Below are 16,727 nucleotides of genomic sequence, written 5' to 3' on the forward strand. Positions count from 1 at the left end.
GGCTACAACGGGACAGACTGGGCTACAGCGGTACAGACTGGGCCACTGCGGGACAGACTGGGCTACAACGGGACAGACTGGGCTACAACGGGACAGACTGGGCTACAACGGGACAGGCCGGCCTTGAATGGGACAGACTGGGCTAGAACGGGACAGACTGGGTTAGAACGTGAAAGGCTGGCCTCGAATGGGTTAGGCTGTGCTGGAACAGAACAGACTGGGCTAGAACAGGACAGACTGGGCTAGAGCGGGACAGACTGGGCTAGAACGTGACAGACTGGGCTAGAACGTGACAGACTGGTCTAGAACGTTACAGACCGGACTAGAATGTGACAGACTGGCCTCGAATGGGACAGACTAGCCTCGAACAGGACAGACTGGGCTAGAACGTGACAGACTGGCCTCGAACGGGACAGACTGTGCTAGAATGGGACAGACTGGGCTAGAATGGGACAGACTGGGCTAGAATGGGACAGACTGGGCTAGAATGGGACAGACTGGGCTAGAACGGGACAGACTGGGCTAGAACTGGACAGACTGGGCTAGAACGGGACAGGCTGGGCTTGAACGGGACAGACTGGGTTAGAACATGACAGACTGGTGGCATGAAGCTATTTATGTATATAATATTCTGGAAAATATTTTTCTTTTAAGATAGAGGTTTAGCCTGCGGTTGTGTCTTAATTACAGTAAAGTCAGCTCTCCTGGGTACTTGGATATGTACTGGTTGAGGTGTAAACAGTGATGTAAAGTGCATTTGCATTTCTTGAATAGAGCATTCAAGAAGTGGGGTGAAAACTTGACGCCTTTCTCGCAGCTGCCAAGCAATATGTTTATATTACTAATAAAATTTGGTACTACGAAAGGGGTTTCATTGTTAAAGGGTAAAGTTCAAATAGACTCGTGAGACAATGAGAATTTGAATTCAATCAGGGGTGATAGGTGTAACTTCAGTAGTTTTCGGGTGTGCAGAGCAGAGGCAGTGTAAGATCAAAAGGCAGCTGCAAGCCTCCAACTGGCTCCACATATATTTTCAACCTGTGTAAATTAATAAAATGCTTCAATTCGTTTAATGTAAAACCTCAAGAACTGATGGTCTGATTCCTGAATTTAGTGTCACATCTCAAAAATAACACTTAAAATTATACGTTATGACAGTTGTTTAAAGTTTCCCTCTGGGATTTTTAAATAACTCTGCTTTACCAACTGCATCGGCCATTACACTGGCCTCGAACGGGACAGACTGGGACAGACTGAGCTAGAGTGGGACAGACTGGGCTAGAACATGAAAGACTGGGCTTGAACGTGACAGACTGGGCTAGAACGCGACAGGCCGGCTGTGAATGAGACAGACTGGGCTAGAACGTGACAGACTGGGATAGAACGTGACAGACTGGGATAGAACGTGACAGACTGGGATAGAACGTGACAGACTGGGCTAGAATGCGACAGGCCGGCCTTGCATGGGACTGACTGGGCTATAACAGGACAGATTGGGCTCGAACAGGACAGACTGGGCTAGAACGGGTCAGACTGGGCTAGAACGGGACAGACTGGGCTAGAACGGGACAGACTGGGCTAGAACAGGACAGACTTGGCTAGAACGGGACAGACTGGGCTAGAACATAACAGACTGGGCTAGAACGTGGCAGACTGGGCTAGAACTTGGCAGACTGGGCTAGAACTTGGCAGACTGGGCTAGAACTTGGCAGACTGGGGTAGAACTTGGCAGACTGGGGTAGAACGTGACAGACTGGGCTAGAACGGGACAGAATGGGCTAGAACGGGACAGACTGGGCTAGAACGTGACAGACTGGGCTAGAACGGGACAGACTGGGCTACAACGGGACAGACTGAGCTACAACGGAACAGACTGGGCTAGAACATGACAGACTGGGCTAGAACGTGACAGACTGGGCTAGAACGGGACAGACTGGGCTAGAACGGGACAGACTGGGCTAGAACGGGACAGACTGGGCTAGAACATAACAGACTGGGCTAGAACATAACAGACTGGGCTACAGCAGGACAGACTGGGCTACAACAGTACAGACTGGGCTACAACGGGACAGACTGGGCTACAACGGGACAGACTGGGCTACAGCGGTACAGACTGGGCCACTGCGGGACAGACTGGGCTACAACGGGACAGACTGGGCTACAACGGGACAGGCCGGCCTTGAATGGGACAGACTGGGCTAGAACGGGACAGACTGGGTTAGAACGTGAAAGGCTGGCCTCGAATGGGTTAGGCTGGGCTGGAACAGAACAGACTGGGCTAGAACAGGACAGACTGGGCTAGAGCGGGACAGACTGGGCTAGAACGTGACAGACTGGGCTAGAACGTGACAGACTGGTCTAGAACGTTACAGACTGGACTAGAATGTGACAGACTGGCCTCGAATGGGACAGACTAGCCTCGAACAGGACAGACTGGGCTAGAACGTGACAGACTGGCCTCGAACGGGACAGACTGTGCTAGAATGGGACAGACTGGGCTAGAATGGGACAGACTGGGCTAGAATGGACAGACTGGGCTAGAATGGGACAGACTGGGCTAGAACGGGACAGACTGGGCTAGAACTGGACAGACTGGGCTAGAACGGGACAGGCTGGGCTTGAACGGGACAGACTGGGTTAGAACATGACAGACTGGTGGCATGAAGCTATTTATGTATATAATATTCTGGAAAATATTTTTCTTTTAAGATAGAGGTTTAGCCTGCGGTTGTGTCTTAATTACAGTAAAGTCAGCTCTCCTGGGTACTTGGATATGTACTGGTTGAGGGGTAAACAGTGATGTAAAGTGCATTTGCATTTCTTGAATAGAGCATTCAAGAAGTGGGCTGAAAACTTGACGCCTTTCTCGCAGCTGCCAAGCAATATGTTTATATTACTAATAAAATTTGGTACTACGAAAGGGGTTTCATTGTTAAAGGGTAAAGTTCAAATAGACTCGTGAGACAATGAGAATTTGAATTCAATCAGAGGTGATAGGTGTAACTTCAGTAGTTTTCGGGTGTGCAGAGCAGAGGCAGTGTAAGATCAAAAGGCAGCTGCAAGCCTCCAACTGGCTCCACATATATTTTCAACCTGTGTAAATTAATAAAATGCTTCAATTCGTTTAATGTAAAACCTCAAGAACTGATGGTCTGATTCCTGAATTTAGTGTCACATCTCAAAAATAACACTTAAAATTATACGTTATGACAGTTGTTTAAAGTTTCCCTCTGGGATTTTTAAATAACTCTGCTTTACCAACTGCATCGGCCATTACACTGGCCTCGAACGGGACAGACTTGGACAGACTGAGCTAGAGTGGGACAGACTGGGCTAGAACATGAAAGACTGGGCTTGAACGTGACAGACTGGGCTAGAACGCGACAGGCCGGCTGTGAATGAGACAGACTGGGCTAGAACGTGACAGACTGGGATAGAACGTGACAGACTGGGATAGAACGTGACAGACTGGGATAGAACGTGACAGACTGGGCTAGAATGCGACAGGCCGGCCTTGCATGGGACTGACTGGGCTATAACAGGACAGATTGGGCTCGAACAGGACAGACTGGGCTAGAACGGGTCAGACTGGGCTAGAACGGGACAGACTGGGCTAGAACGGGACAGACTGGGCTAGAACAGGACAGACTTGGCTAGAACGGGACAGACTGGGCTAGAACATAACAGACTGGGCTAGAACGTGGCAGACTGGGCTAGAACTTGGCAGACTGGGCTAGAACTTGGCAGACTGGGGTAGAACGTGACAGACTGGGCTAGAACGGGACAGAATGGGCTAGAATGGGACAGACTGGGCTAGAACGTGACAGACTGGGCTAGAACGGGACAGACTGGGCTACAACGGGACAGACTGAGCTACAACGGAACAGACTGGGCTAGAACATGACAGACTGGGCTAGAACGTGACAGACTGGGCTAGAACGGGACAGACTGGGCTAGAACAGGACAGTCTGGGCTAGAACGGGACAGACTGGGCTAGAACATAACAGACTGGGCTAGAACATAACAGACTGGGCTACAGCAGGACAGACTGGGCTACAACAGTACAGACTGGGCTACAACGGGACAGACTGGGCTACAACGGGACAGACTGGGCTACAGCGGTACAGACTGGGCCACTGCGGGACAGACTGGGCTACAACGGGACAGACTGGGCTACAACGGGACAGGCCGGCCTTGAATGGGACAGACTGGGCTAGAACGGGACAGACTGGGTTAGAACGTGAAAGGCTGGCCTCGAATGGGTTAGGCTGGGCTGGAACAGAACAGACTGGGCTAGAACAGGACAGACTGGGCTAGAGCGGGACAGACTGGGCTAGAACGTGACAGACTGGGCTAGAACGTGACAGACTGGTCTAGAACGTTACAGACTGGACTAGAATGTGACAGACTGGCCTCGAATGGGACAGACTAGCCTCGAACAGGACAGACTGGGCTAGAACGTGACAGACTGGCCTCGAACGGGACAGACTGTGCTAGAATGGGACAGACTGGGCTAGAATGGGACAGACTGGGCTAGAATGGACAGACTGGGCTAGAATGGGACAGACTGGGCTAGAACGGGACAGACTGGGCTAGAACGGGACAGACTGGGCTAGAACTGGACAGACTGGGCTAGAACGGGACAGGCTGGGCTTGAACGGGACAGACTGGGTTAGAACATGACAGACTGGTGGCATGAAGCTATTTATGTATATAATATTCTGGAAAATATTTTTCTTTTAAGATAGAGGTTTAGCCTGCGGTTGTGTCTTAATTACAGTAAAGTCAGCTCTCCTGGGTACTTGGATATGTACTGGTTGAGGGGTAAACAGTGATGTAAAGTGCATTTGCATTTCTTGAATAGAGCATTCAAGAAGTGGGGTGAAAACTTGACGCCTTTCTCGCAGCTGCCAAGCAATATGTTTATATTACTAATAAAATTTGGTACTACGAAAGGTGTTTCATTGTTAAAGGGTAAAGTTCAAATAGACTCGTGAGACAATGAGAATTTGAATTCAATCAGGGGTGATAGGTATAACTTCAGTAGTTTTCGGGTGTGCAGAGCAGAGGCAGTGTAAGATCAAAAGGCAGCTGCAAGCCTCCAACTGGCTCCACATATATTTTCAACCTGTGTAAATTAATAAAATGCTTCAATTAGTTTAATGTAACACCTCAAGAACTGATGGTCTGATTCCTGAATTTAGTGTCACATTTCAAACATAACACTTAAAATTATACGTTATGACAGTTGTTTAAAGTTTCCCTCTGGGATTTTTAAATAACTCTGCTTTACCAACTGCATCGGCCATTACTCTGGCCTTGAACAGGACAGACTTGGACAGACTGAGCTAGAGTGGGACAGACTGGGCTAGAGCGGGACAGACTGGGCTAGAGCAGGACAGACTGGGCTAGAGCCGGACAGACTGGGCTAGAGCCGGACAGACTGGGCTAGAACCGGAGAGACTGAGCTAGAGCGGGACAGATTGGGCTAGAGCGGGACAGACTGGGCTAGAGCGGGACAGACTGGGCTAGAACGGGACAGACTGAGCTAGAACAGGACAGACTGGGTTAGAGTGGGACAGACTGAGCTAGAACACGACAGACTGGGCTAGAGCTGGACAGACTGGGCTAGAGCAGGACAGACTGGGCTAGAACAGGACAGACTGGGCTAGAGCGGGACAGACTGGGCTAAAGCGGGACAGACTGGGCTAAAGCGGGACAGACTGGGCTAGAGCGGGACAGACTGGGCTAGAGCGGGACAGACTGGGCTAGAGCGGGACAGCCTGGGCTAGAACGGGACAGACTGAGCTAGAACAGGACAGACTGGTTTAGAGTGGGACAGACTGAGCTAGAACATGACAGACTGGACTAGCGCTGGACAGACTGGGCTAGAGCAGGACAGACTGGGCTAGAGCAGGACAGTCTGGGCTAGAACAGGACAGACTGGGCTAGAGCGGGACAGACTGGTCTAGATCGGGACAGACTGGACTAGAGCGGGACAGACTGAGCTAGAGCAGGACAGACTGGGCTCAAATGGGACATCCTGGCCTCAAACGGGACAGACTGGGCTAGAGCGGGACAGACTGGCCTCGAACAGGACAGACTGGGCTTGAATGGAACAGACTGGGCTTGAATGGAACAGACTGGGTTAGAATGTGATCAGCTGAGCTCGAACGGGATAGACTGGATTAGAACAAGTCAGACTGGCCTAGAACTGCAGACTGAAAAGGTTTGGGATCATTTAGAATATAAAGCCTACCATTGTATAAAGATAATTTTAATACTGTATAGAATATATAGGGATTCACTACAGTAAAGTAATCAATACAAATTAGGGATAGAGAATTTTGAATAAGATAGAACACAGTCAGATACGTCAGGACAGGATAGATTCAGACAGGCTGGGGTAAAATTGGGCTGGATTAGGTTAAAATAGGGCAAAAGTAAAGCAGATAGAATATACTGGATTAGAATTGGACAGAATTAGGATAGAACAGATTGGGAATAGGACATGCTGAGTGCAAGAAAGGCATTTGGTAAATGTAAGTTCTTTCTTTAATGTTCTATTAGCGGTTCACATTTATCACTGTAACCTTAGTGTTTGTTTCAACATCGCAGCGAGAAAATTGATAATCCAAGAGGGACTAACGGTTTCCTGGATTTACTGGCAATCTTTGGGCAAATCCATTACAAATACCTTGACAGCTGCAGTGTGAGGAACAGGAACTTTCTTTACAGAATCCTGAAACATTGGTGGTATCTCAACAACGACATCCCACGGAAGGGGAGGAGATCCACAGGCGATATTATCAACAGGCTGACCTGCAAAGAAAACATTTTACAACTCTTAATCACATATCAAAACTTGAGCAAGCGTCTGAGGGGTAAATCGTTCGTAAAATGGTTAGGGGGCTATTTGCTGCACACTAACTTTCACCTGCTCCATGTTATCTGGGCCTACGGTGTCAGTCTGTACTCATTGGCAGTAATGTTGTCTCAGAATGTCAGGGGTTTCAAATACTCTGGAGGCTTGTGTGCATAACCTAGGCCAACACTCCAGTGCAGTACAGCGGGAGTCTTTTGTTATTCATTCACGGGATGTGGGCATCACTGGCTAGGCCAGCATTTATTGCACATCCCTAATTGCCCTTGAGAAGGTGGTGGTGAGCTGCCTTCATGAACCGCTGCAGCCCATGTGGTGTAGGTACACCCACAGTGCTGTTAGAGAGGGAGTTCCAGGATTTTGACCTAACAACAGTGAAGCAATGGCGATATATTTCCAAGTCAGGATGGTGAGTGACTTGGAGGGGAACTTCCAGGTGGTGGTGTTCCCATGTATCTGCTGCCCTTGTCCTTCTAGATGGTAGTGGTCATGGGCTTGGAAAGTGCTGCCTAAGGAGCCTTGGTGAGTTCCTGCAGTGCATCTTGTAGATGGTACACACTGCTGCCAATGTGCATCAGTGGTGGATGGAGTGAATGTTTGTGGCTGTGGTGCCAATCAAGCGGGCTGCTTTGTCCTGGATGGTGTTAAGCTTCTTGAGTGTTGTTGGAGCTTCACTCATCCAGGCAAGTGGGGAGTGTTCCATCACACTCCTGACTTGTGCTTTGTAGATGGTAGATGGGCTTTGGAGAGTTGGGAGGCAAGTTACTCACTGCAGGACTCCTAGCCTCCAACCTGCTGTCGTAGCCACATTATTTATATGGCCAGTTCAGTTTCTGGTCATTGGTAACCTCCAGAATGTTGATAGTGGGGGATTCAGCAATGGTAATTCCATTGAATGTCAAGGGGCGATGGTTGAATTTTCTCTTGTTGGAGATATCCATTGCCTGACACTTGTGTGGCACAAATATTACTTGCCACTTGTCAGCCCAAGCCCGGATAATTGTCCCCCACCATTCATGGCTGGGTGTGTCAGGACTGCAGAGCTTAAAGCTGATCTGTTGACTGTGGGATCGCTTAGTTCTGTCTATCACTTGCTGCTTATGCTGTTTGGCACACTAGTCCTGTGCTGTAGCTTCACCAGGTTGAGACCTCAGTTTTAGGTATGCCTGGTACTGCTCCTGGCATGCCCTCCTGTGCTCTTCATTGAATCAGGGTTGATCCCCTGGCCTGGTAGAGTGGGAGATATGCTGGGCCATGAGGTTACAGATTGCGTTCGAGTACAATTCTGCTGCTGCTGATGGCCCACAGCGCCTTATGGTTGCCCCATCTTGAGTTGCTAGATCTGTTCAAAATCTATTCCATTTAGCACAGTGGTAGTGCCGCACAACACGATGGAGAATATCCTCAATGTGAAGCTGGGCCTTCGTCTCCATAACGACTGTGCGTTGGTTACTCTTGCTGATGCTGTCATGGACAGATGCATCTGTGGCAGATAGGTTGGTGAGGATGAGGTCAAATATGTTTTTCCCCCTTGTTGGTTCCCTCACCACCTGCCACAGACCCAGTCTAGCATTTATGTCCTTTAGGACTCGGCCAGCCCGGTCAGTAGTGGTGCTACCAAGCGACTCTTGGTGATAGACATTGAAGACCCCACCCAGAGTACATTCTGCACCCTTGCCACCCTCAGTGTATCCTCCAAGTGGTGTTCAACATGGAGGAGCACTGATTCATCAGCTAACTGTGGGTATGGGGTATGTGGTAATCAGCAGGAGGTTTCCTCGCCCATGTTTCATTTGATGCCATGAGACTTCATGGGGTCCAGAGTTGATGTTCAAGACTTGCAGGGTAACTCCCTCCTAACTGTATACCACTGTGCCGCTACCTCTGCTGGGTCTGTCCTACCAGTGGGACAGGGATGGTGATGGTGGTGTCTCGGACATTATCTGTGAGTATGACTATGTCAGGCTGTTGCTTGACTGGTCTGTGAGATAGCTCTCCCACTTTGGCTAGTGCCAAATTTTATTAAAGAGGACTTTGCAGGGTTTGTTGTTTCTGGTGCTGAAGTTGATGCTGGATTTTCCATCCAGTTTCATTCATTTTAGAATTTTTAGAACTGAGTGGCTTGCTAGGCAACTTCAGAGGGCAATTAAGAGTGGACTTCATTGCTATGGGTCTGGAGCCACATGTAGGCCAGACCAGATAAGCAGGCCCAGGTGGCAGATTTCCTTCCTTAAATTACATTAATTACTTTTAGTTCCAGACTTTTACTGGATTCAAATTTCACCATCTGCATGGTGGGATTCGAACCCAGATCCCCAGAGAATTATCTTGGGCCAAAAACAGAAAATGGTGGAAAGACTCAGCAGATCTAGCAGCATCTGTGGACAGAGAAACAGAGGTAACGTTTCAAGTCCATCTGACCCTTTTTCAGAGCATTACTGGTCTCTGGATTATGAGTCCAGTGACAATACTACTACACAACCACCTCCCCAGGAGTGCTGCATTGTCAAAAGTGCTGTATTTTGGATGAGGTATGCATAGGTGAAGCTTAGACTTTACTGCCCAGGCCTCCCTCCCTGTCTCCTGAAAAGATTACCTGCCTAAATCCCTCCCACCTCCTTCCAACCTTTCACCAATGACACAAAAACCACTGGCCCTGTTTGTGGCCTCCAGTCAGGGGTAATCCTGCTCCCACCCACCAGCCAGATAATGTTTCCTGCCAAGCGAAGGCAGGAGACTATCAGCCAGCTGAATAAAAATGCAAATTTAAAACAATAGCAATAATTTGCATTTATATAGCACCTCTAATATATCAAAACACCCAAGGCAGTTCACAGGAGCATAATCAGACAAACTTTGACACTAAGCACATAAGGATTTAGGATCAGTAAGATAGGTTTTAAGGAGCATCTTAAGTAAGGGAAGAGGGCAATACAGCTAGAAAGATTTAGGGAGGGACTTCCAGCACACAGGGCCTAGATGGTTGAAGGCATGACCATCAATGATAGAGTGAAAGAAGTGGAGGATGCATGAGAGGCCAGCACTGGAGGAACCCTCTTTGGCACAATCCGTGTAGTTGCTATTGAGCTGCTCACTGAGGACCAGGGATCAAATCAAGGGTGACCTACAAACAGTGTGACACAAATTGGACTATTGCTAATGTAGCTTTCACTGATTTAGGGTGAAATGGGCCTTCGGGAATACTGCAGATGCATGTCTTCAGACAGATGTTTGATTCTGGTTTCTCATTTCTCAGTAACATGTTGCAGGTAGTCACCATGAAAGTACTTAAATTGAAGGTTTTGCTCAATGCACTCTCACCAGTAAACGGCTTGTGTGTCCATTCAGTTAGTCGGGATTCGGTGAAAGTCTCAAGACGATACTGAAAGAGATAAAAAATATATACTTAGGTACTTAAGGGGGAGATGGTGTTGTAGTGATAATGTTACTGGACGAGTAATCCAGAGGCCCAGGCTAATGCTCTAGTGACATTGGTTCAAATCCTACCACAGCAGTGGTGGAATTTAAAAATCAATTAATAAATCGAGAATATGAAGCTAGTCTCAGTAATGGTGACCATGAAACTGACATTGATTATTGTAAAGACTCATCAAGTTCACTAATGTCCTTTAGAGAAGGAAATCTGCTGTCCTTACCTGGTCTGTGTGACTCCAGATCCACAGTAAAGTGGTTGACTCTTAACTGCCCTCTATTGCAAGCCATTCAGCTGAAGGACAATTAGGGATAGGGAATAAATACTGGCCTTGCCAGTGATGCCCACATCCTATGAAGGGATTAAAAAAAATTGAGAACACATTGTCTCTAAAGCCCAACCACCAAGGTCCAATCACACCCCCCCTTCCCATCACCAGAGGCCAATCACAGCCCACCTTCCCATCACCAGGGGCCAATCACAGCCACCTTCCCATCACCAGTGGCCAATCGCAGCCACCTTCCCATCAGCAGGAGCCAATCACAGTCCATCGCTGTCATTAATGCCCATGGACAGAATATCTGCTTCCTGAGACTGGGTCTGTGTTTGCAGGCCACATGATTTGTGATCCTCTTGAACTTTGCTTTCTTCCTCTATAGGAACATACAAAAGGAAAAATGAAGAAACACTGCACAAAACAGTTTGAAGACGAACACACTGTCCCAAACAGCCAGCGCTGCAAACATGCCTGACTCTCTAGAGATGTCCCTGGCATCAACGGTCTCTTGAATAGCTGGGGTGGAACTCTGAAATTGGTTGCAATTGGACCAAGCTCTGATTGGTTTGCATGGGTGGGGGGAGAAGAGACCAACCAAGAAACAAAATGGAAGCTGGAGTGACCGGGTTGGGGTTAGGAGAAACTTTAAAATGAGTATCTTACCCTGTACATGTTGAACGGTGTGAGATCCTGAAAGACCATGTCTTGGGCAGGGCCGCTGCTGTAACAACAGCGAGCAGCAGCAAACTGTGTCAATGCCTGTCTCGCTGCTTCTTCAGTGATGGATGGAATTCTGGAGGGAAATAGACAGAAAATCAAGGCTGAATCCCGGGAAATGCTGTATTCCCAGCTTCACTCCTTTTGGATGGGGGGGTGGGGGATTCTCTCCAATCTCCTGGCCCAACACTTATCCCTCAACTGAAAACAAATGATCTGGTCATTATCTCATTGCCCATTTCCACCATTGGGGTGTGTGAGTTGAGAACAAGCAAAACAAATCAGCCTGGGGGATCCTTTTGGTGTTGGAAGTTGGGTTATTACTGTAATATTGGGATTTCTCTCAGTATCACATTGTATGAGCTGGTAACAACACCCATCAGCCAGAGAGAGTTTCAAGGTTTATATATAGAAATAGGCCGAGGTTCATAATCGTTCAGCAATAAATTATTCACTTTAATATTGATGGTGACCGAGTCGCCAACACTGGGAAAGATGTGATACTTGTGATCAAAAAGTAATTATAGGACTGAGATAGGTTGAAATGGATGATATTTTTAAACTGGTTTGAGTTAGTCTCCCTCTAGTATGTTAAAAGTATGACTGACAGCTGACGGCTCATGACCTCTGAGAAGACAGTGTACCTCCACTCTAGCTGGGGCTGTGCTCGCTCCTTCTTATCAGATGGGTGAACTGGTGGAGATATGTGGTTTCCACCTGTAACCAAGAAGAGAGATTCAATTCTCCAAGCACCTACCATTTACTCCCAAATAAATATCCAGAATGAGGGGTGTGTTGCTGGGGTTACCCCAATATGACGGGCACCAAAAGCTGAAGTTTACTAATGCTGATTAACCCATTGCATTTTTTGAGGTGAATTTAGTGCCTTCCCCCCACGTTCTCTGCCCTTGTGGCTATGGCTCTCACTTGTGAAGGGGCAATGGGTTCACCAAGCTGCCAATTCTTCACCCCAGTGGCCATTCTTCACATATGAATTCAAGCAGTGAGCGTTAACAGGCTCTTTGGCCTTGAGGGGCATCAAACTGATCCTGTTCTCCCCTGGAATTTCAACTGGGAGTCCACAGATAGTGATCAGGAGCAGGGATCTAATATAGCCAAGGGCCCAGTGCACTGAGTGACTGAGGAGCTCTGGGCAGCTGTCTCTGGGATAAAATACTCCTATAGCTCTTCAAAATACTCCTATTTAATGGAAAATATGTCATCTGAGAATCTGCAAGAGGCTAAGCACACCCTACTCTCACCTCACTATTTGTGTGGATATTTCACTCCAAACCTACCACCACCTGCGACAGTTCCCTCGTAGCCCCTCACATTGTCCAGCATTTCAATCGGAGGCGCTGTTGGGCCTTCCTCTTCCTCCAAGTCCTCTGGTCCATCTGCATGAGATCAGGGCAGTTAGAAGTGTGTTGGCGACTGTAGCATCTCTGACTGATCACAGTGGCTGGTTCTATCCAGTACTTATTGAAAGGCACTGTTTCTTTGTGTGAGAGTGGAAATCTGTCTTGGGCCATATCGCTAAATGGATAGTATTGCATGGGCCTCCTATTATACACCCTGTTTGGCATTCTGTTCCATGAATGATAGAAAGTAAGGAAAGAGAGAAAGATTTGCATTTATGTAGTCCCCTTCCCAAGCTCAGGGTGTCTCATAGTGCTTTACGGATAATGAAGTACTTTTGTAATCATTGTTGTAATGGAGGAAATGCAACAGCCAATTTGTGAACAGCAAGCTCACACAAACAGCAATGTGACAATATCCAGATAATCTTTTTTTTAGCGATGTTGATCGAGGGATCATTACTGGGCAGGACACCAGGGAGAACTCCATTGCTGTTTTCAGGGAAAATCCTTTTATAACCAGCTGAAACGGCAGGTGCTGCCTTGGTTATAACACTGCCCTGGAAGGTGTTAATCTAGAATTTACAGTCAACTGTCTGCTGTGGGAATTGAACCTATGACCTTTTGACTCAGCAATGAGGGTGCTACCACTGAACCACAGCTGACATGTTTGAATGTAATTGTTAGGAAATAGAGACAGTTTAAATAAGTTATGTTGGTATTTGTTGGTGTTAGGAATGAGTTTTAGCTTGAATGTTTAAGCTTGATTTGTATTTCTGTATTTGTGTATTAAGAAAGGTCAAATTGAGTTTCAGTTTTATTTTTAAAAGGTGCTTGCATTTCTAATGAGGAGTTTCACCTCCAAAGGAGAAAGTAAACAAACAAGGGTAGAAGAATTGGGCTGTTGCCTAGCAATAGGGGCCCAGAGAGGCAGATCCCATCCACAGATATACAGAAAAGCTAAATATGGCAGATTTTTGATTTGGAAGCTGTGTAGTTCAGTTGGGTTTTGAAAGTTGCTGCCAGGAGAGACTGGAGCAAAGGGGACAGATAGCCAGCCCCAAATTAAATAAAAACCCCAAAAATTCAGGAGAGTTGAAGAGTGCAAAGTCCAAAAAAGACCCCGTAGTCAAAGGAAGGACAGGAACATGGAAAAGATCCTGTTAAGTGGAATTAAGAGTGAGGGGTAGAGAGTAAGGCTCCAAACTTCAGATTTAAAGAGACAAAAGCTGCAGAAAGCAGGTTTAAAACGAGAACAGCTTACAAGTGCAAGAACAACCAAAGAGACAGCTTTGCTATGGGCATGTGAAACAGTAGTATACTGTGATGGCTGAATTGGTGAGAGAGAGTACGTGGAAGATAGCTTGAATCCCAGCAGAGAGGAACATCGGAAGGAGAGTTCAAAACCCTGGAGATGAACCCTTGTGGAAGGCGTCTGAGAGGAAATGTTGCTTTGGGAGAAGATTCCAAGAGCAAGGACTTAGAGGGTGGAGATTGGAAACCCTAGTGTGAAAGACAGAGTTCAGTGAGACTGGTTGGCTCACAATGTGACAAGCGCCTGGGGGTAGTTGGGGAGAGATCCATAGCATCTGGCTGAAGTGGCATCTGTCACTTGGTTTCAGAATGTGGTGCGTCTGACAACAGGTTGCCTAATGGTTTACATGGACTATCCTTTCTGCGATCATGAGAGTATAAGATAGCTTTTGTAACTTGTGTAATCTTTACAAATTTGTATACATCTGTAAAGGATATATTTATAAAGGTATAGTTGTGGGTGAAAGAGTATTGTAATATAGTTCATCTTTTCTTGTTGAATAAATATTTTATTCTTTTGTTAAAAGTTCATTAGCTGACTGTTCAGTAGCTGCTTTCCACGTATCTAAACAAACAAATAAAAGTTAGGATCTATCAAGCTGGATTCCATCCTGGAATCAGCTTGTCCAGGGGTAACCTCAGCTGGATCATAACACAATGGAAGTGAATATTGGGCAGGGAATACAAGAGGTGGCCCAGTAGATACTACCCACTTTACACTAAAGCCTAAGGTGAATTTTTACCTCATTGTATAGTTAAGGATTTGCAAAGGGGAAATATGATCGGTGTGTGTGTGTTTTGGACTCTGAAAGGAGATGGTCCTGGGTAGGCTGTATATATTTTGTCCACAAGGCATAACAGTTTTGTGGGACAGCATCTTTTCTTGTCTGCCATTGCCCTTCTCATATTTAAACTGCCGTGGTTGCTCATTCAGTATGTGTTTTGCCTAGGATGAGCCTTTTTTTATTATTTCATGGGACGTGGGCATTGCTGGCAAGGCCAGCCTTTGTTGGCCATCCCTAATTGCCCTTGAACTGAGTGACTTTCTAGGCCATTTCAGGGGGCAGTTAAGGGTCAACTACACTGCTATGTGTCTGGAGTCACATGTAGGCCAGACCGGCTAAGGATGGCAGATTTCTTTCCCTCAAGGGAATTAGTGAACCAGATGGGCTGTGACAATCAATAATAGTTTTATGGGCACCATTACTGAGTCCGGCTTTCAATTCCAGATTTTATTCATTGAATTTAAATTCCACCAGCTGCCTTAGTGGGATTTGAACCAATGTTCCCACAGCATTAACCCAGACCCATGGATTACAAGTCTAGTGACATTCCCACGACGCAACTATCTCTGCCAGTGAGACTGAACCCTGACAGAGCAGCTAGTCCATGTCAGGGTTAGCTGGTCTCAGTTTGGATAACCAGTCTTAGGGGCTGGTAACATTGGCCCAGTGTCTCCCTGTGGCCACAGAGGGAGGAAAAAAAAATCAACTAGGGTTCCAGGAGTATGAATATTTGGTCAGGATAGGATTGGGAATCAGTATGATGCCTGGCTCTCCCCAATGGGATGGTGATGCATTACAAAGGACAATTATTGCTTTGGAAAAAGTGTTGGAAAGAGAGCATTCCTCCTTGACTGAGGAGGAATGGGACAGCAATGAAGCTATGTGAGGTTTTAATGGTGATGGTGTCCAGTCTATTACAGCCTGCTGTCTGGCCTACTTGGCCCCAGCCCAGCCCAGCCTACCCCCCAACTCCACTTGCTGTTGACATAGAGATGCAAGAGTCCCGCTGGATTGAGAACGTCTCAATCAGATTTCATATTCTGACCAGGGTATACAGAGGCAAAGCAACTTCTATAGCATGTTCAGAACTCAGGGTTCCTACTTTCCTCTGTTGAAAGAGCAGCTAACAAGGGGGATTTCTTTCTGAGTGAGGGGATTCTCAAATGGACAATTCATTCCCAAGCATGTGGAAAACCAATCGATTACTCTGACACCTAATTGCCCCTTCTCCCTGCTGGAGGACCTAACTACAAACTACCATGACACAATGAATGAGGTACCTGCTTAGAAGAGGTAACAGTGAGTAAGATTTCTAGCGGTCATGATCATAATTTAGTTAGATTTAGAGTAGTTGTACGAAAGGATAAAGATAGACTAAGAGTAAAAGTTTTAAGTTGGAGAACAGACATTTTTATTAAGATGAGATAACAAGGCAGGGGAATATACAATAAATGACATGTTGAAGCTTTTCGTCTTGCATTCATCAGGACATTTCACAAGAAATATAATATAAGGGGAAAGCAACAATTTATACTGTATGTGAAGAGAATGCTGATTGGTTGGCAAGTGGACTCTGATTGGTAGAGGTGTTGCCATGGAGAATACACCAGTTAATGGTGACTGATAGTTAACTGCCAAGCATTGTTTGAAATTTAAAGCAGGCTGCTTGACCCTGATTGGTCAAGGCATTGTCCTAAGGAATGAGTCAGCGAATGGTTGCCACTTATTTTGTTTAGCTGAAACAGGTGCAATGTGTGTACATGTTTTTTCTGTCTGCAAAGAACAGGGCCCTGTATACTAATGTATGTAGCTTCCAGTACATGCAAATGCACCACACTGCAAGCCCTACTGACAATCTTAAATTGGTTGTCAGCATCGTTCATAGCACACTGAGGATTATTTAGCAAATGTTGTCTAATTGTGGAATCACATCTAATGTTGGATACTGTGTTTTGAGTTT

The 16,727-nt window shown here is 46.7% G+C and overlaps 1 protein-coding gene across 1 annotated transcript in view; it reads right to left on the reverse strand.

Moving 5' to 3' along the window:
* Positions 1–16,727, reverse strand: part of LOC121280421 (protein SSUH2 homolog) — a 160,428-nt gene that overhangs the window by 130,496 nt on the left and 13,205 nt on the right. Inside the window, exons 2-6 of the mRNA XM_041192399.1 lie at positions 12,609–12,707; positions 11,955–12,027; positions 11,257–11,386; positions 10,205–10,265; positions 6,698–6,822 (exon numbers count right to left, since the gene is read on the reverse strand). Coding sequence (XP_041048333.1) covers positions 6,698–6,822; positions 10,205–10,265; positions 11,257–11,386; positions 11,955–12,027; positions 12,609–12,707 — 488 coding nt within the window. The remainder of the gene's footprint in view (positions 1–6,697; positions 6,823–10,204; positions 10,266–11,256; positions 11,387–11,954; positions 12,028–12,608; positions 12,708–16,727) is intronic.

The sequence above is a fragment of the Carcharodon carcharias genome, chromosome 7 (genome assembly GCF_017639515.1).
Source record: "Carcharodon carcharias isolate sCarCar2 chromosome 7, sCarCar2.pri, whole genome shotgun sequence".
Taxonomy (NCBI): domain Eukaryota; kingdom Metazoa; phylum Chordata; class Chondrichthyes; order Lamniformes; family Lamnidae; genus Carcharodon; species Carcharodon carcharias.